We start from the raw sequence: 21665 nt of genomic DNA, 5'->3' as shown, positions 1-21665 counted from the left end.
TTTCACCATTGAACTGTAATTAGTTACCTGCACTGAGCCTTGATTCTTGTAAGTCATTTATCAGAATTGCAAACTTTATCTCCTTTACTCGTCATTACAGAGAGGGTTTTATCACTACTAATTTTAAGTGTCCAGTCCTAAGGACTTCAAGAGGTGTTTTATTATCAGCTAAAATCAACTCTTAATTGATTTGTCTCTAGAGCAGCCTAATTCTTTAAAATACCAGTGTTAGTAAGGGAATCATATTTTCTGTAAAGAAAAGTGTTACTGGATTTGTCAGGGAATTTTCTAATGCAAAATGTTCATTATAGTAACCTAACCAGGGTTGTGGGGAGTAAGCATGAGGTATGTGTCCACTAGCAAATCTGCACTTCTGTAATCTTCGTCGTAGGACAGCCTGACACTGAGAGAGTCAAAATTTCAAAGCTTTGGAGTCCACATACTAGAACCTACCACCTTTAGACCGTTACGCATTTCAGGAAAAGACAAGGCTGACAGAACTTTACAATGAATTCCTGAAGAGTAAAATAATGCGAGGATTGAAAAACTAGAGTTAATAAAACATAAAATAAGAAACAAAGCTGTAGGTAAGAGCTGTTGCTGGTAACTCGGGGACACAGGCACATGGAAAAACAACTGCAAGAAATATGAGCCCAAAGAGACCATCCCAACTTACTGAAATTTCCCTTTCTGAAAGCTGCCAACTTGGCGTTTTACATTCCAGGACAGCACTGCCAAAAGTCAGATGCATACTAAAAAAAAATTAAAAAAAAAAATCACCCTTCTCTTAGTGGAATAATAGTTCTGGCTACAAGAGTGAGTAGTATAATATTTGCCATTTCTGAAGCAGGCACATGCTTCACTCAAGTAGTAGAGATCTTTGCACCTCAAAATACTACAGCACTGCGCAAGTATTTCTTCCAAGAACATCTGTGCTTTGTAGCAGAATAATAATTTTGGAAGACTGAGTGTTTTTCTTCACAGTTACACCAAGGAGTATCTGTTCTCACTACCTGCATATAACGAACAACGCTTTCGATTGTATCCAAAGTTGCTGATTGTTCCCGATTTCCAGGTCGGATTGTTCATTTGAACATGAAAAGAAACAAGAGGAATGAACTTGGAGATTTCAAAGCTGTTGTCTTTCACTTTTAGATCAAAAGCTTTGGTGTAACTGATTAGAAGGGCAGTTTAAATTCAATGTCTTTCATCACCTGAGCCCACTCTCATTTAAGAAGTGAATGCGGAGTGTAATTCCGTCACGGTACAGGGTGATTTAAATGGAAAAAGGTATTGCCAAACGCAGATCAAGGTGGCAGAAACAGAGCTCAAATTTATTGAATTCTTAACTATGTCACAGTACGGTGGTACGTGTTGTGTGACACATGATCTGCAGCACAAAGGGCGACCTCTCTTTGTGCGAAATACAGCTGCCTCTTTATTCCTGGTAAATAGTAGTAGGAGGCAATGCAGCCTGTCCAGTCGGAATCCAGCATTTCCCGTTCTCCAGCTCAGTCGATGCATCCTCGAGCACCAAGCAAACATGCTGTATGTTACTCCTCTGTACGGCAGAGTAACTAACCGCTCTGATCATAAAACTTTTGAAGTTGTTCCTGAAAGGAAAAAAGTCTAGTAAGTACTACCAGTGCTCTGACAGCGTAGCATGAAAAGAAGTTTTCGAAATATCAGGCTTTCACTGTTTTTGCAAGAGCAATTTTGAATTGTTCTTTTGATATATCCTCCTATTTAGAATGTTTCCAGGTTGGGAACTTTATGCTCCCTCATGGTGATCATGGGGGACACAAAATTAATTTGTTTTTTTCTGATAAAACTATTCCAGGCTATTATTTATCATATACAAAGTTTTCATTCCATATTAAATGCATTAGAAGATTTTTATACAGTGCTCTTTGTAATGCACACAGATCTTAGTGTACTGTGCCACTGAGTAGCATAGTGGGAAGCTGATGGGACAGTGGGTGCTGCTGGGTGGCTGACACACCAGGACCACCTCAGAGCTCCCAAGCCATCCGCAGCTCCTGCAACAATGAAATCCTTTATGAGTAGAAGCGGCCAAGCGCTGCATGATCCTCCTCCTTTGCTTTCAGACCCCACCAGGCTGTTACGAACTTTACTGGAACTGTAATCTGCGATATCCTCAGAGGGACAGAAGTTACATGCTCCAACTCAAGTTTTCAATGATTAAGAGATCCTGTCCTGTGGGTACAAAGTGTGTTAGGCCACTTCTGGAGCTCCAATGTAGGAAGAGCTGTCAGTCCAGACTTTCCTGTCTTCCTCGCAAGAACGTTTCATAAAACTCCCAAACTTAGTGGAATGTTTCTAAACTGAGCTCTGCACCGATACCCGGTGTTTATTTGGCAGTTACTTTATAGAAAACAAATTTGTAGGCAGGGAAGAGATCTCAGTGAAGCACCTACTTCCTGAAGTGCCTACCTGCATGTACCTCTGCATCAGGCAGGATGTCACAATAACGATTACTAGAAAATAGCCTCAGATTGTATCAGATACATGTGTCAGCATTAAGTATTAAATGAGGTGTGTGGCTGATATAATGTAGCTGATAGAATTTTAAGACGTAAACTGAGATACTCTTTTTTTATTCCCATGGTAGACTTAGGAAAAAAAAAAAAGCCCAAAGTCATAGAGTTAGATACAATAAAGGAAAGTCTTGCTAATGTAGAAACATAAATTGGAGGTTTCTCAATTTTAACATCATAAAAAGTTATTGGAATGAGGGAATCCATTCTCAACTTATGTTATAAACATATCTTATAATAAGAGAGGGATTTTCTTTTCATTAATGGTCAAGGCCTTTAAAAAGATTTAACTTTGATATTGATCTTACTTCTCAAATGATCATTTTTGGTACTGGCTAATAAATGCTAGATTGATTCTTTTAATTGAAGTTTTGCTGTGGATGTAACAGCACATTTTCCAAATACTGTGTAACAGATATGAGAGATCATTTGTTGAAAATGTTAATAACTTGTAACCCCATGTGAACCTTGTTTTGATAATTTTTATACCCTCTTCTGTTACACAGTAGGAATCAGTGAGAGTGTCTTGAGACCTCCAGCTGGAAGTCCCATTTTTCTTTTGCTGTGTTGCATCCATTGCTAGCAATGGAGGTGAGAGCTTCTTTCTCCCAGATGAGTTAAAAAAGGGTGTATGAGAGCTGAAAATACGGTACTGTCCCTTATTGCATGTAGTGAGAATTCATAAAATACAGCAGGTTTGAATATCTAGCTATTTCTGTTTGCTGAGCAAAAGGCCAACCTGACATTTGATACTTGGGCTTGAAAACTGTGACCATGATAGTGCTCACCTGTGTTTTACTGGTTATTAAGGTAACAGTAGCCAGAATTGAAAACAGAGACATTTTTATTAAATTGAAATAAAGCACAAAATATTAGACTTTATACAGAATAACACTGGTTTATATGGCCGTATGAATCTGTCTTGCAATTTGTGTCCAAGTCAGATGTCCATTAGCAATGTTCAGGACAGCAGCTTTGTTCTCCAGAGTTTATTATGGTAACTATGAGAGATAAGGCCTATTTTGGGCTCTTGAGTCCTGAATATATGTATGGAACATGCTTGGCTTGTAAACAAAAGACAGAAAACAATGAGCAGGCATGGAATGCAAGGAGCATTAATAAAAATACGGCCATGCCACCCCAGCTCACCCTTCCTTGAAAGGAGGAGTGAAGACTAAGTAAGAAAATATATGGCAAGTCCTTCATCAGCATAACGAGGATCTTGCTTACGTTCCTGTCTTTTCCTGCACTGCCCAGTGTTCATCAAATCTGTATCTCTTTTTTCCCTACAAGTCTCTGGAATGAAGATTTCTGTCCAAGAAGTTTAGTTGATACTCTGTAGAGGACGGTTGTTCATGTCTTATTTCACTTTTGTCCATTAGTATGGATGAAGAAATTCGTATTAACCCCAGAGTGAATGCAAACAGCAGGAGGAAAGTATCAGCAGTAGTGCAGTGTAAGAGTTAATCACTGAGGAAGAACGTTCTCCCCAAGAGCAGTACCTTGGACTGGCAATAACACAGACACAAGCAGGAGAGTGAGTTGTGCAGAAGGACAACATCGCAAATAATAATCCCTCAAATCATGTCACTTCTTGAGACATCAACTTTTTCAAAATTTTACTGTTTTCTTGATGTAAGAAATGTTTGCAAGTTCCCCCATTCATCTAGGAAAACAGAGTGTCATAGCAGGACGGTAGCTCGATTGTTAGTTAGGTGTTATCTCACAGCAGCACTGGGATACCTATAAATCTGTGTCAACTGGTAATGAAGTCGTGGATTCCAAGCTGCAGCAGCGGAATGCTGCAGATAGACAGGGTTTGATCCAGGAAAATAGTGACTGTCGTGTCACAGATACGCGAGGAAGTAGGCTGGTCTGTTTTCAGTTTTATTACAGTAATTAAGATAATGTCTGTTTTGGCTGCCAGGTGGCCAATCAGACACAAGTCTGCCCGAACGCTGGCTGTGCTTCTCACCGCTTCCCATGGACAGCAGGCCCAGCAAGCACTGCCAGTGAACTAAAACTTGTTCTTGAAATTACTGGAAGGGTTCAGATCGCCACTTTTACACAGTACTGCGATTCCTAGCTTGGCAGTGTGAGTTACAACAAAGTCTGACAGGTGCTAAATACTTCTGTATTTTTCTTTTATTATTATTTTGCCTCTTTACGTTGACATCTCTTTCTAAATAAAATAATTTAGAAGCAAAAAGTACAGATGATAGGTTTTAAATCCTAATAATAAAAAAAACAACAACAGATTATATTGTAAGCCTTTTGAAAACTCGTGTTTCCATTTGGCTTCATGTTTTTAATCAGGAGTATATATTTCAAATATACAAACATTATAATGTATACCCTTAGAGAGGCTTGTCTGCTTGTTAGCTCGGTCAGTCTTTAAAACAATATATTTTCAGATATAAACAGTTTGCTCCTATTGAAGCTTGGAGAAATTGCAGTTTTATACTTGTTCTGCAGAGTATGCTGTTTCTCATCAAGCTGTATTGAATTCCTGTTTTTAATAAATAGTGGTATATTTTAAGCAATGAAGTACCACTGTTTAGTATCTTTCTTTTCTGGGATGGATATATCCATATTTTTAAATTCTTAAAACCTTTTTTCTAAGTCATAAACTCAGTACCGATTCCCAAGACTCCTTGATGGCAGAAGCTGAAAATCGTAGTGGCAGCCCATAACGAAAATTCCCTGCATTTCATTAAACTTTTCTTTTTAAGATCCTGCAGGTTGTTTGACCGTAATATAAATATTTGCCTGTTTTTCTGTGTTAAATATAGAGACTTGGTAAAGTTTGAAAGCCTATCTGTTTTCCCAGCTACATAAGCCAATGTAAAAGATCCGGTAAGTCTTGCTTCCTTTCAGTGATTAATTGAAGGGATTTTGTCCATACTGACTATTTTACTTTGGCAGCTGTTACAGACACAGAGAGTAAGCTTCTTTAAAGAGGAGAATTAAAAGGTGCTACATCTATAGGAATCTCCTCTCTTGACTTTAGTTGTGTAAAACCGAGGTTTCTTGTATGACATCGTGTTAGAGGTTTTGGGGGATTTTACTTCAGTCTGTGTCCTGAGAGTTAGCACTGAATTTTCACTGGGCTGATCTTTGAGGTGGACTAAAAATCTGCTAAATACATGAAACCCAGTGCGGGACAGGCTTGACCAACATCGCTCAACGCAGTACACGCAAAGGTTCATGCTCTATTTTTCAACATCTCATATACTTTTTTTTTCTACTTTAAAGCCACAACCAGTATGAATAACGTCTTTTACCTTTTTATTGTAAACATTTAGGCTTAAAGTGATTATAACTGACAGTTAAAACCAACAGGAGCCAGTGACCTGTTCATACACACGTTAACTGTAATACAGGCAACATCAAAAATAAACATTTCTAACAGTTCCTTCAATCCACCAAATCTAGCAGACAGATTTTTTTTTTTTTTTTTTTTTTTAAAACAGCTTTGTCCTGTGGTATAACTTTAAAATTCCTGGTCTTTTATGTGAAAAAAATAATGTTTGCATTTTGAGTTATTTTACAATTGACTTTTTTATGTATATTTTGATTCATTCACTGCTCCAGAGCAGCACAAAAATAGTAAAAGGATTTCATCCAGCAATGTAAGCTTTTTCATATGGAATTGTTTAACAATAATGATGGAGCGAGAGTTGAAAGCAAGCTAACTTCAACCTTTGGTAAAATTGGCCAATCTTCTCATCACGAATAGTCACAAAAAATTCTGTGAGGTATCATATACAGTAATTAATTTGGGGTTATCGTTTGACCGTGAGGGTTTTTTCTGTTTTGTACTGTTGAAAAAGCTCAGATGGAAATTAAGAAGGACTAGTTGGCAAAAGGAGCTGTGCTCTCATGTGATACTATGGAAATAAACATTCTCGTTACTTGAGTGTAGTTAAGTGACGGTTACCATGTTTTTGGCTACTGCATACTGCAAAATAAGTAATTGGACATCAGAAGGTATTTTAAAGTGAGGAATACTAAGGAGCCCACAGACACACAAATCAAAGTTGTAACAATGGTAGTCCCAGAGCTGTTAGCTCACCCTCCTTTTGCAGCCATGCAGGTTCCTTCGTCACGTGCAGCCAGATTCATGTGCCAACAGGACTTGAAACTATGCAGCAGGAATCTGCACAAAGGCACAGCTGGCAAGGCCAGGTGATGGTGCAGGAAGTGTCTCTGCTGACTGCGTTCAGTCACACTCACTTAAAGACCACAGAGCTTCAAAATGAAGATTTTGGGCATGGATTCCAGGTGCAGGAAAAGGAAAGTAATACCATAAATTGTCGTGCAACGTAGCCCCACCCAAAACACACTTAGAGCTCTAGTATTTTTTCCACTTTTTTTATGTTAGAGTCGTTACGAGCGTTGCAAACTACTAGGTGAATGTTTGTAGTTGTTCTTTTGCAGCAGGTAAGTGACATCAAATCATCATTTTAATCGTCTTTTTAATTTACATCAGCTTGGCTTTCAAATGTTATTACAAGTATTTTGAGAGAATCCTGCACTGGTGGCCTTCTGAAGCACAGTTGCGCGTGGTTTTGTGGCACAGTTTCTCCAAGGATTTTGTCTGTCACAGTGTTAAACAAACACCCGTTTTTGGAACCTGTACAATAAGCTCAGACATGGTTGTCTCAGTGGACTCTCTACGAATGGCTGACCACTAATTTGCACAGTGGTAGTGCAGGTCCAGTGGTCACTGGTGGTAGTGGAGTCACTTGTGAAGCAGCACAGGTACTGGAAAACAGGTACAGCTACGTTACTTCTGTTCTTACTGTGTCTTACCTAAAGAGCCGATTGCTTCTTTCAAAGATTTGTGAAGTAATTATGCAGTCTTGTGTGGTTTTATACAGCATAGGTATTGCTGAAATAGGACCAGGACGTTAATCCTTGAGTTGGCAGCAAAGGATGCTGTACTTAAAAGCTTTTCCAGTAGCATCGAACATTCACAGTTTGTAAATAGAAATAACCTGGAAAGAAATGGTGCCCATAAGTGCCAATTTCAGATAAGATCATTCCTTACACATGTGATCTAACTGATAAAAGTGGAAGTGAGTCATCTGAGCAACTGTTTTCTAAATGTAAAGATGTGAGTGAACAGTGATGGAAGTGGATGTGTTCTAGTAGAGTAAGTTGTGTACAACCCAAATACTGTCCTGTCATATTTACCAGAACTCAGGGCTCTGAGAAGACCCCTCAAAGGCTATGCAGAGATATGTCATAGCCTGAGTGCTAAAGTAACCTTCCTAAGCCTTTTAGATCTCCCCTCCTTCACCTGCAACGTGTCAGCCTCCTCGCAGTACCTGTGCACGCTCTGTGCCACCCAGCTGCTAAGTGGTCCCTGCTCGGGGCACAACGGGAGGTGGTCATCAGCCTTGCGTATAAAGCGACAAGGTGCTGCTCATGTATTTAGTGCCCACTCATGCTACCTTACAGAAGAATTGTATTCGTGAGAGAATGCATAAATACTAGCTTTGAAGTTTGCTATAACTGCGAAGATGGTGTTTCACATAACTGTTGTTCTTTCTTCTCTTTAAATATTTAAGCCATATTTGAAGTTAGCCGAGCACCAGGGTGTTCTTTGGGATGTGGAGAATGCAGGTTTGATGTCCTGCTCTGCCTGTTCTTGTCTCGCTTGCTCTTTGGTCGGAGGAAGCAATGGTGTGCTGTTACAAATAGAAATTCTTATTGATAGACGTTGTTGGGTGAGGTGGTGCTTTCTTCCCTGCTATTTTGCTTCACTAGAACATGTGAAAATGACAGAACAAGATGTTGATCGCCAAAACCTGGTAACTGCTGAATTCGTGGTTTAGTTGCTCCATAGAAGACAAGTGTCTGTATCACAAAAAGCAGGATCAATCAGCCTACCCAGGATCTGTGTTGGAAGCTTCACTGGAGCAGAGCAATGTGTGTGACAGAGTGGTGCTAGGTGCTGCTGATGCAGATACTGAAAAGATCATTTAGAGCCGTTCTAGTCCAGGAGAAGCTCCTTACTGATTCTGGCCAGCAGGAACATTCTGAGCCCTCTGAATGTCCAGTCTTTTCTGTATTCAGCTGAGGTCTTCAAAGTTACGGATTGTTTTAGAAAAGCGGTTCTTGTTTCCACTACTTTCCCATTTCCTTTGCTTTTAGTTATTATAAAAGGGAAAGATACACTCATCTAATTTGTCCTTTTATAATATTTTCTCATATCACCTGTCATATTTTCCTTCATTTATAAAAAAAATACTATATAGAATCAATCTTTGTAGTCCCTTTTGATATTGACACTTCTTTCTTTTTTGTTCTTTTTTCTTTTAAGATTGGAATGTAGTAGATGAGGTAAAGACCAGATTTTGATGTACTGTATTTTCAGTGTTGCTGTTCACTGTATCTTAATATTTTAGTGTTTTGTTTGCCAATATAGACTAAATGTATTTCAATAATGAAGTTCAGGTGATTTATGTGATGTGTATGAATTAGAACTCAGAATATATAAAGTTTTTAAATTATTTTATGTGCTTTGTTTTTTATTTGACTGCCTTCTACACATTATTTAACCCGCAGAGTAGTGACAGTCTTAGTCTTCCTTAGTAGTGACTGTCCTGCATCATTTTCTGGGTGATTAGTAATGTGAAAAAACAGAAGCAGTACAAATCATGGAGGAATTATGAAAGTTTGAATGTGAGAAGGGAGAAGGCATCCCGAGTTATTTGCCTCTCTGTCCTGATATCCTAGATAGCCACAAACCTTCTCTGTTATTTTATATGCATTCCCAAAAGGCACCAAAGAAACTTCGTTTCCGTTTGCACAAGATGTGCCGGTTTGTCTCGAGCATTTCATACTTGTGTTTTGCTACCGTACAGTCTCCCGTAATAACATCTGACTGAAATAAGTAGTGTGTTTTGTTAACTGCTCAACCACTTCATTCTTAAATTCCTGCAGAACTATTTGATTAAGATCATCTGGTCCTGGTAACTTACTTTGCTACTTAGGTAGGCAGTTTGTTCCAGCGCCTGCAGCCCGTCACTGAGGCAGTGCGAGGCTCCGGGGAGTTCTCCCGCCTCTGCTGGCTGCTACTGCAAGAAAGAAAGATGGGTGTAGGGCTGCTGACCTGAGACAGGGCTTGCATGGAGCCCCCGAAGTGCCCCCAGGCTTCTGACTTCAAAGCTGTTGAATTTCTGCATGGTCTCGTGCTGGTATGGTGAAGCCACGTTGGGAGCAAAGACACTAGTGTGTGGAGAAAGGTATTTAGAGGTATTTATTGCTGCACTGCAATTAAAAGAGAGCACGAGACAGTGCCCAGATTATTGAAAGCATTTTCTGGAAATGTTGTGGCTTCTTGACACCTTTGACATCAGGTTTTCACCTTTTTAGTGGCGTACTGGTTTTCTAACATTTGACTTATTAGAAGCACTGCGTCCTGGGTAAGTGTTCTCACTGAGTGCTGGTCTCCTCCTCAGACGGCTTAATGTTTCCTTGGCAGATCTTGGAACATATTTGACAATACACGTCAGGACCCCACAGGACTAACAGCAGTTCTTCAGTCTACGGATCTGGTTGGAGTCTTGCATATGCTGTACTGTGTTCTTTTCCACGGGACGATTTCAGATCCAAACACAGCAAGTCCTAAAGACAGCTATGCAGCGAACACAATCCAGGTTGCCATTCAGAGTTTACGTTTCTTCAATAGTTTTGCTGTTCTTGATCTGCCTGCCTTTCAGGTAACAGATGTTTTAAAACTTTTGCTTAGTGTGAAAACATTAGTTATTGTGTATACTTTTGGACTAAGTTTTGTCTTTAAGATTTTAGTTACTGAAGGAACTGTCACGATTAAATGATTAGGGCTTTTTCATGCTTAGAATTGCTGATTATTGCTATTTCCACTGTATAGCTATGGCAAATGAGTTTATGCAAAAACTGAAAATCTGGACTATGCGAAGTGCTGAATCCCATCCATTACTACTTCTATTCAAAAAGCTTCACTTTTAGCGTAGTACTTTTTATATTTAATAATCCCCAAAAATGTAAAAAAAATCTTGATCAAAAGCATGAAATAATAGTTTTTCTAAAGTGAAAGGACTTGCTTATATTATAACTACAGTTTACGTTTTTCAGTGCTTGCAGTGGCCGCTTGCATTAAGATTGTATGACTGAAAAGGAAAATCACTTGATATCAAACTTTTTTAATCCAAGTAAAATTGTCTTCACCAAAAATTGGAAACTTAACTTTTGATAATTTTTATTCACAAAAAAAAAATCAAAAACTATCTCATTTGAGTCTTGAGAAGATAAGTCTTTTCATATCTTCTTCTGTGAACAGATTTCTAGTGTAAAGGAATCATTTTGCCATACCAAAAAAATACTAGTATATTTCTCAGATAAATTGGCAAAGCTGTTGTCTTGTTAATATAATACACCTGTCCAAAGCATTGCTTTGATGCTGCTAAACGTGTTTTGCAATCTTATGCAATTCATCAGAATAGGTTTCTGTTTCATTTAATAGTTAATTTGTATATAAGCCGTACTATGCACTCCATCTGAAATGCATTAAACTCAGCAAGAGCTTTGCATGAGTATAAAATAATTTAGGATAAGTCTCCCTCAGTTCATATTTCTTGACTTTGATTTTTAGGATATTTAGTATCTGTGATAACAGCAACAAGCAATTTGCATGTAGCAACGCTCATCTGTACAGATGCAGTTGTGGGGTTTTTTTTACTAAAACAGTACATTTACTGGAGTTTCAAGTAAAAAAACTCTTACACCCACCATTAACTCCTATTTTATTCTGTAAATCAAGGTGTATCAAACTAGTTCTCTTCTACAGCTTGTTCAGTAGCTCCTGGTTTGAGACTGGATGTTTATTTGTTGCTGTAGATACGAGAAGTATAAACCAGAGAGTAAGACCAGAACTGGGACAGTTACAGCTTATGGGGGGCTGTAGCAAACCACACTGGCTGACAAGCTGCTCTCCGATATCTCAAGAAACCACTATTAATTTTTAAAATACAAGCTTCTACTTAACTCTGTATGTATTTGTCCCTCTACCAACTATCATTATATCTGAGCATTTGTAACAAACCGTCAGCATAAATTCCCAAATCCTCTGATCTGCATTAGTTTGTTGCACATAAAATTGTGCAAGATAGTAATTATTGCATAAAGAGTGGTGGAAGACTAATCAGTGTGAATTATTTCGTTCGGTTCATCGATGCAGGGCTCCACGCAGGAACTGTCTGCTTAGCTGTCTTACTGAATTGTAGCCATAATATTTGTGATGGACGGGCACGCTTGTGTAGTCCCCGCAGCCATCCCTTTCAGTGTATTAATGTGATTTGTTTCTGAAATGTTACAAAATCAGCATACACCTGAGGCAGTTCGCTGTGCATTCTGAGCTCGTGGGCTGTGGCAGGCTAGCAGACAGCAGAGGGAAAAAGCGTGGTTTATGTACTGTCTGAGTATTACCCCTAAAGAGGAGTTTTATCATGTAATAGTAGGACTATAGAATAGGGGGTTTTGATTAGCAGAAGGGGGCTGGTATTCTAGAGTTTGTATTAGCACAGATGGCTCGTGGGTATATATTTCATTTAATTGACAGTCTAAACAATTGAAAGATGGTAGTGGGAAACAACGCAGGATCCTGAGCTGATATTAATTCTGACTAAAAAGGAAGCATAGTTTCCTTGAAAAATTAGTTTAACTTTTGTACACAAACTCAGGTGGCCTTTGGCCTGTTGTTATCAGGAGAGGTTAAACGCAGAGTGCTGGGTCACAGCGAGCGTGGACAGCACTAATTAAATAAGGGCGGACCTGTGAACGTGGCCTTTACGTGATGTAAAGCAGTAAATGGTGGCTGTATTGTGCGTTAAATTTTGAAAATAAACTAACTTACCAGAGTGCTTGAGGTTCAAGATGGAACCACAGCTGAGTCTGTTTTAGTTGTCAAGGATTCCACTTCTGCTGGGTAGATTTGGAGTATGCTGAAACTAAACTATACAACAGAGTGGGGTTTGTGTATATGTACTTAACACGGGCTACAAGGTATAAAATCAAGAAAACTCTCAAATGCAAGAGATTTTCTCACAGGCCTGCATTTCTGTTTCTCTGGAGTTAGTAGACTGTCATGCTCGTTCCTTGTGCTTTAGTTTTCCCCTTTGACCTTGTGTCGTTCTGTCTGTTTGACATGTTTATTAAATAGAGGCTGTAGGCTGCACAGATAAAATCTAATTCTGAATCTCCATGTTACAGCAATTTGCCTACTTTTAAAAAGCACCCCATGAAGCTTTGCAGCTGAGTGTTCTCTCCTTTTGAATGTTTCTGACTTTTTTTTTAATGTTTGAAAAGTCATTATTTGTTATTAATCTTTGTATTCTGTTCAGAGCGCAAGTTATTAATGAGAAATGGATTTTGCTGTTTTGCAGAAATGAAGATGGTTTGGTTTCTTATGCTTATTACTAAGGAAAATTATTAGCATTAAATTTTCCTGGAACATGTAATGTATGTCAAATGAAATGGTCAACCTAATGCTACACTGAATGTCAACTAAGCAGAATGCAGTTCTTTCATACATCCCTTTAAAATTTTAATTTATTCTGATTTTTGTAGCTTTTAATGTTATAATCCAGTTGTAAACACTAAGTTACTGAAAGAAGAGAACTGATTCTGTCCTCCTCCGAAGTCATCGCAACAAAGAACGTCATCAATACTTTGCAAAAAACCAAAAGAAGGGTGCAACTGATGTATATGTAATTCACACAATTTCTGTAATGTACCACTAGACTGTAATGTCTGTTTCTTGGCCTTTTTTTTTCAGTCTATTGTGGGTGCTGAAGGACTGTCCCTTGCATTCCGGCATATTATCAGCTCTCTGCTGTGGTACTGTTCCCAGCATACCTGTGAAGGATTGCTGCACGAAGTCATTATTTGTGTGGGCTATTTCACTGTAAACAACACAGATAATCAGGTAAGGCAAATGGCAAATGGGACCAGAAGTTATCAAGTGCACATTTAGTCATGGACATGTAGTCATGGATCCCTCAAGAGAACTAATCCCCTGAACGTTGTTTTCGAGCGCTTGGCATTCCTAGGAGCACAAACATACGTGTTTGCAAAAGAGAAGCTCAACTTGCATCTTAACACAAAACCATTAATTTTATGTGGCCATAAGCAACCTCCCGTGTTGTTACGCAGACAGTGATGCTGACATTACATTAATTAGCCCTACTCACTGCCAAGATATACTTAGTAACTGATATTTTTAATTCCAAGTTAGCTTCATATCAATTCGATTGGATGGCTCTGGTACCCAGGTAAACCCTTTTAAAGCCAACTAAGCTAGTCTGCCATGAAGACATGTCCTCAGATACCAACACAGCCAACAGGGTCATCTTGCTGGTAGCCAGAACTCTCATTTAAGTTTAAGCCATTCTTTTCCTTGCATCTTTTTAGTAGTAAACCAAACACTCTGTCAAACAAACAGTGGAAATTCCCCTTTAGCCTCCTTGATTGTTGTCTGCTTTTGTCACTGGACTCTATGACCTCTCATACTAGCTTACAAAATAACCCAGACACAAAACTTCAAAACTGTTTCAAATATTTTAGTCTTAAAAATCTCACAAGTTTCCTCAGCTTGTGTGTAGCATCTCAGGGTGTATTGGGCAGGGTAGAAGTTGGCACTGGCTCTTTATTATGTGAACCTGACTCTGGATGGGTAGAAACTGTGTTACAGTGCCTACATATTTGGTATGGTTCAGTTGAATACTATATTTTATAAATTTACTTGTTTTTTGCTCTCTCCGTTTTTGTAACACCTGGTTCCTGGTTTTGTTTAACTTTTGGGGTGGGGGTTCAGGATGAGGACCTGAGTGCCCTCAGTTAAGCTGAAGAGCAGAAGGAGGAAGTGTTACAACTTGTCAGCAAAGGTTTAGAGAAAAGCTGTCCGATAACGTTCTTACAGTTGTTGACTAGAATTGGAACGTTACAATATCTTAAAGCTGACAGTGCTGTCAGAAATATTATGTAATTATATAATGTAATTATATAGTAATGTTTCTGTGGCTTTGGCCCCAGCCGGAGGGAGGACCCTGCAGCCTTCCTGCCCTGTGCAATCAAATCCCACTGAGGGTCTGGAGCTGACTGTGGGCAACACTTTTTAATACGGTCGTTTTGCAAATCCATGTGATACCGCTGCCATTTTCTGATTTCCACTGCTGCACAACGGGTCGTGCTGGCATCCAGCAGTGCCAGCGAACAATGTTGTCTTTTCTCTGCAGTTTGAAAATTTCTTTTCTGGCACACAAGTATAAACAGATGTGATTCATTGCACGGAGGACTCGCGGCTATAAACGTGCCAGGAATAGCGCAGAAGAGGGATTTCCTACCAGCGATGTCAGTTACAGTAGTCTGGTGCCTGTCGCTGTTTAGCGCTCGCGCCCTGGGGCGAAGCGAAGGTCCGACCGTGGCGAGCAGGCACCGTGCCACGGCAGCAGCTGGCTGCGGTGGCTGTCGGCAGGCAGGCCGGAGACTAAGTGTGTGCAAAATGCATTTGTCTGTGGGCATGCTTCCCAGGTGGTGATTTTGCAGTGTCTTGGAGTCTCCAGCACGTGCACTTGGGGTTGAGGTCGTGTGCCATCACTAATCTATCCCCGGACTGAGTTAATTTTCGAGATTAAAAGGTAGCTTCTGCAGCTCCGAGAGTCAAGTTTAGGTCTTTGGTTAAACAAACACGGTATGTCAGTGCTTTTCGTACGCTAAAAGCAGTCTTTTACGGCGGTTTGCTTTGGTGGTGCTATCTCAAGAGATGTCATGACGTACTTTTAATTTAATTTCTCATATTCCTATTTGATAAGCTTTCAACTAAAAAAGTGGCATTTTGGTTTGGCTTTAAAAAAAAAAAAACCACCACAAATGAATAAACAACACATTTTGAAAAAACGAAGGATTGCTTACTCAGGTACTTCCAAAATGTGGGCAGGATTTTTTTAGTAAAAGGAAGTATTTTTTCTCTTACTACTGGGCAAAGCAGCCAGACTTGTTTATGGTCGTTATTTTCAGGCACTGTTAATGTTGTGACTTCCACAGTGCCTTTCATAAAAGGGAAGTGCTTTCTGTTCATCTAGTTGTGGTTTAATTTTTTATTACATTTTGAGCTTGCAGTTATTTCTTTCATTGTTGATCATCTGTAGAGTCCTTCTAAAAATAAAAAATTGATCTCACAGTGAAAGCTTTTAAATAGTACGTTTGAACTCCTGGGAAGAACTGCATAATAAAAATAGATACACCAGGCTTGAGCTGTGAAAACGAATTTCTGTAGAGCTTGATAGCTCTTTTTATTCAGAATTTGAACAAACTTTGAGAGTCAATGACTGATGAATTTCAAAGCAGATTTGCATTATTCTTGCAGTCAGATACGCATTTGTTTTGAAATGTTTGTCTTTTCTTTAGAGAAAAGACTATAAATAAATCTTTTCTTCTCTAAATTTGTGTTCCTTATTACAAACCTTTGCATGTTTTCATTCCTTTCAACTCTCAAAAAAGGAACAAATAGTTACTCAGTTTTTGGTGTTCTTTTCCGATTCCTTTGTCTACTCACATAATCAGATGAATATCCAAACCAGTATACTGAAATAAAGAAAAAAATGACATGAATTATTCAAAAAATTTGCAGTTTCCCGGTTTGGAGAATAGATAGATTTCTAAAAAGGAAATTTTACAGCCTGTCAACCTCAGCATTGACCTGCTGTAGTAGTACTGTGATTTAAGTAAGTGAATTATTACCACTATGCAGTCAAAATAATAAAAGAGCAATTTCCTAAATATTTTACATTCATAGAAGAAAATCTTCCAAGAGCATCATATGCCAATCATTTAATGTAATACAGGTTTGCCTGGTTTTATTAGACTATCTGTAAAACTCTTTACGTTTAGTTGAGTGGCGAATTAAAAAGGAAAGTTATTTTCTCTTGTGAAGCTTTGAGATTCATATTTCACCGCAGTTTCCAGGAGCTCCAAACAAGAGGAGGGCCTCACGGATGGGTCCTACTCACACGCAGAGACAGTGGCTGGGGTCCCAGTGAGCGTTTTCACCACGGTTGTCTTTTGGTCCAGGCCCAAGCGATTCTGTTGAGGAGCGATGAGGACAATGAGTTCCTAAGGAACACATTCCTAAATGTTTTGATAGTGTTTGCTCTGTTTATTTTAAGAAGACTATGATTTTGCTGACTCTGCCCACATGTAATATATTAGTAATATTCCTTTCCTTTTTTCGTATTTTGTTTTAACATTCGTAAAGCTTTTTCAGGGCAGCTGCTGTCACTGAAGAAATAAATCAGTTATGAAACTGAAAATCTCAAAAAGCAAAGAGTGTTTCTTTAACATTTTAAATGCTTTAACATCATTAGTCAAGCCCAAACTGCACTGTCTGTTTTGTATCGGCACGTGAGCTTTTGTTTACTATAGAGTTGGACAGCCTGCGTTTCACAGGGCGACATTCCGTAATCATGCCGTAGCGGAGCTTGGCTTTATTAGGCATCTGCTTTGCACGCAGTATGGTCAGGGAAGCTGATTCTCTGTTTGGCCACCGTTTAATCTATTAACATAGGAAATACAAGTCCCATGATACTAAGGATGAACGTGTAAAACTAAACTGTGTAATAAAAATAACGTCCAATCATTCAATAAGCTAATCATACTATATCAGACTCTAGGATTACAGTTTCTAATTAAAATGTTCCTGTTAATTAAAAATATCCTTCTATTTCATTACACTTTTATTCCCTTTCATTGTTTGATTTAATTAGTATTATGAATAGAATTAGCATGTGCTGTCAACTCGCTTCATTTGCATATTATATTGGATAATTGAATGTGGTCGTGTAATTAAATTAACGTGAATGACAGGCAATTTGGCTTCTTTCACATTGCTGTATTGGGAATAAAAATCTTTCCATATTCATTGCAGTTAGTGAATATTTTTCATTTGAAAAGTCATCACAAATCAGATCCTCAGACACAGGATCTCACCCGAAAGGCTCAGAAAGAAGTTGCATTGTTCATTTGTCTTGCTATGCGTTTATTTAAATAAAAATAGCATTTGTTCTTTCAGTCTTTGACACACACTGTATTTGGAGTGCTCTAGAAGAATCTCACTAACTTGGGATTTGTAGGGTACAGAACTGGACAATTCTAAATTGTCAAACTAAAATGTGTCATTGCTAGATTGCAAAACAAAATCTCTGTGAAAGAGCTAAGGAAAAGTGTATGTGGCTTCTGAAAACTTAATTATAAAATTAGGGTTTGTAAATAGGACTAAAAACTTATCTTAGAATAACCAATGCAATTGGAAGAATTTGGATATACAAACCATGTGTCCTTGAAGAAGAGATTTCATCCCCAAAAGTTTGTCTTCCAGTTGCATAAGTCTTAACTATTTCTGTCACTCCAAACCTTTTATCCCTAGACACTTGTGTTCATAAGAACAGTACATTATTCTCATTGTAAACTTACAAAAAAACGTTAATATCTTATAATCCATATGTTGAAATTAGAAGCATTTGGAATTAGATTTAATAGTATCATTCACTTATTAGAAGTTCACCTTTTCTATATAGATGTGGAAAATTTATCAGAAAACGTTTTTCAGGCATACCACCTAGCTCCAGTCGAAGGAATAAGGATATTTTAGGAGAGGAATTTCTCCTGTCTCAAAAATACAAAACGTCACACAGTAGTATCACAGGTATAAATATAATGTTCGAAAAAATGAGAATATTGTATGGTAGGCACAGTTCTGAAAGAGTCATTAAATGTATGACTCATTCCCAGTGCAAAGAAAGCACGGTAGATAGTCCTCTAGAAGGGCTTTATCCTGAGAACGTCTTTTCTCTTTTTTGTTAAATGATTGGCTCGTAGTTATATTTTCTTACTTTTTAGCATTTTTTTTTCCTGTGACAAGTCTTACTTCTGTCGTAAAGTAGCAGTGCACTTATCCCACAGTAAGCGTATATCACACACATGTATATGACATATATCCTAACTGTGGTTACAAGTACTGTGAGATTGTAAGGGACATGTACAAAGTGACTTTAAGTTAAAGGTTACCTTCTGTAGGAAATTATTTCGTGCTTTTGACAGTGTTAGTGCTTATCAGTGTTTCAGTATGTGACCAGTTTCCTCTAGTGTTAGCATGAAGAAAGAAAAATACTTTTAAAATGGAAAAATTGTGAAAATCAGAAGTTACCAGGAAAACTTGGAAGAATGGTTGTAAAAATATTATGTAGAGTTTGCATATAGGTTGTTGACAAGAGGCCATCATTAAACTTTTATTATTTATGTTCTTTTGGGTCTATGGACTGATGGGAACAATTTTTATCTGGTCGGTGGCGATTTTGAAAATGCAAGCAAGAGTAAAGATGCAGGAATTGGTAGTTACTGTATAGTTAGTGTAAGTAAATAGTATCTGAAATTAATTAATTCTGATTTTGCTAGTTTCTTTTTAGAAGTATGGATTTCATGTTGAGGTTGCAGGTTTAGTTCTTTAAACTTTTAAGAAACAAATCAAAAAACCCACAACCTTTCAAAGCTTTATAGGTTTGAACAAAAAATATGCCTGGTAAATTTTGTGGAATAACTGCTTTGGGCAAGTGAGTGATTCATGTGAAGTTGTAGACTTGACTACCATTTAGGAGCACTTCAGCTTGTGAACAGAAAATCCCCTAAGGATTAAACTCGCCAACTTAAAATGAAGTAAATCAAAACAGACTCGTAATGTGTGCATTTTCTTTATCAGCCTTATATACTCAGACCACATAAATTCATTTAAGTGAAGCAGTATCTTCACAAAAGATGGCATTCCTATCTAGGCAGGCAGTGGAAAGTGGGGATGCCTCTTAGGTAATTTGTCAGACACCTTTGTTGTTATTTGAGCTTACCGATGAACATTTTAAAGAATGATCTATGACAAAGCAAATAAAATAGGGCACAAGCGTGTGAGACTGCATATTTCATGCATCACATTTTAATTGTATTTTTCTAACATTGCAAAATGCATCCCATAATTTTTTTTTTTGAGAGGATGTAGGGAAAGTAATTTAATATGAGCAAAGACTTAACATGAGATCAGGTGTATTATGTTTCAGTTCATGATGGCCGGCTGATTCCTGTAGGACGGGAAGAGAGAGTTTATAGGAATTAATATGCTAAATGGATGCACTTGGGTTTATCTTATTGTCTTATTCTAGAACTGTAAACACAAAAGAGTAAACTTAGCTCTCGATGTCATAAAAGCCAGTACTTTCAACAACCTTAAAATACAGTCCATAACTAAAGCTTAGAGATGAAGAGAGAGAGCAGTCTGCTCTTGCCGCCTCCGGAGAGCGACGTTCTAATCTTGTTCCTGGGTCAGGAATAAAAGGAGTTTGGTGGTCTCAGCTTAGTCCCCAGTGGACCTTTGTCCACATCGAAAAAACACCGCAGAGTTTGGCATAATCCTGCTTAATAAGCAGTTTCTTCTCAGCTAAGACCTGGGCCTGGAACATTATGGGTTTGGCTGGTGGAGATCCGTTGGCGGAGATGGACGCAGAGGCTTGTGCAACGTCTGCCTCGTTCTGCTCTGCCTTGTTCCCACCCAGCCTGTCGGTCTCTCCTTTTCGTGAGAATGAAATTTCACACAGAAATTTAAAACAAAGTCTAAAGCCTGCAAATATTTAATCAGGCCTTGTGAGCTATTGTCTGTCTCGCCTCATGTGTGAGGGAACTCCCTGTACTTCTCCCATAAACTATAAGTTTTCCAAGTCTCTGCAGAGCCGCAGTGACTGTCCCCGGCGTCGCTGGCCCCATGCGGAGAGGACGCCAGCCTGCTCTGTGTTCACAGCTTTGGGCTCGGGCAGCTGACAGTTGTTCTGAGCGCTTGGATGCTGCTCTAAGGCTGGGAGGCCTGCAAGAGGCTCAAAGAAGTCTCCCAAAAGCCCATTTCATCATGTTCAGCTCAAGTCACACTTGATTGAAGTGATACTGAAACCTAAAGAAAAAACAAAATGCATTAAATCTTGCAGAGTGAGTACTATGGAAAATCTTGTTCGTCTTCCTCTCCCCTTAGTAATGGGGGAATCGTAACACGTTGTCATGGCAGAAAAGCACATTTTCTTGCTCTCTGTTTGAAGCTTTTCCTCAGCCAGCTCTGTACCATGTCCAACGGCTCAATGTTTCACAGCCTTTTTAGTTAATGATCAGATATTTTCGCAAACCCTTTACATTGATTGTGGAAGCTGGAAGACAAAATGTACTAGTAATAAAAATTCTAAGGCTGTATAGCTTACTTGTGAGTGTGAGAAGATGCTGGCTTTTGAAGAGAGAAAATGCTCTGAGAGACTCAAAAAGATTCTGTATATTTTAGACTGTAATATTTTAATTATTCACACCTTCTGGGGAATTTTGACCCAAACTAGCTACGTTTTCAAGGATGATGGCAGAAGCCTCTGCCAATAAATAGTCTGTTTCTGTTGACTAAGGTCCTGTTTATTCTCTAGCCTTTAAATCAAGAATTCTTCATTTGCATCAATTGAGTTTCATCCGTGTAAATGTGTAGAGAAGCACATCCAAAGCAGCAGTTTAAATTCACAAGTGGTACCTCATCAAAGCTGAAGATGTTATCTAAGTGGGAAAATAATTCTTAAAAAATAGTGCAGGGCTACCAGGGCTAATTCTAATCATTTTGGTGTTCAGAATAATACCTAAGGATTTGAGACATGGCATGATGGGTTTTTTTATTTGAGTTTACAGAATATATGTATTTCTCAATACTTTTGATGTATAATAATACTGTCCTCTGATTAAAAATTATTAGGCTAACACTTAAACATGTAAATCTTCCGTTATGTTATTTTGGAAACCGTGAAGCTTACCATTTTCAAGAAAGCAACGATACCTTCAATTTAACAAGGTACTTAAGTATTTGATTAACATCAAGCATGAGAGCGACCTCACATGTTGAAACATTTATTTTTATGTTAATATGTTAAATGCTAAAATGCTATAATTTTTAAAGTCAGGCTTTTCCTTAATACCTTTTCCAGTTCAGGCATTAGATTACTATTTTAC

At 38.4% G+C, this 21665-nt stretch overlaps 1 protein-coding gene across 1 annotated transcript in view; it reads left to right on the top strand.

Moving 5' to 3' along the window:
- The window catches only part of SCAPER (S-phase cyclin A associated protein in the ER), a 159477-nt gene that overhangs the window by 125121 nt on the left and 12691 nt on the right, over positions 1–21665 (top strand). The window contains exons 28-29 of the mRNA XM_086620331.1: positions 10054–10291; positions 13384–13533. Of these exons, the coding sequence (XP_086476457.1) occupies positions 10054–10291; positions 13384–13533 (388 nt within the window). The remainder of the gene's footprint in view (positions 1–10053; positions 10292–13383; positions 13534–21665) is intronic.

This window comes from Tauraco erythrolophus, chromosome 14 (genome assembly GCF_009769465.1).
Source record: "Tauraco erythrolophus isolate bTauEry1 chromosome 14, bTauEry1.pri, whole genome shotgun sequence".
Classification (NCBI taxonomy): domain Eukaryota; kingdom Metazoa; phylum Chordata; class Aves; order Musophagiformes; family Musophagidae; genus Tauraco; species Tauraco erythrolophus.
This window is presented reverse-complemented; position numbering and strand designations above follow the sequence as displayed.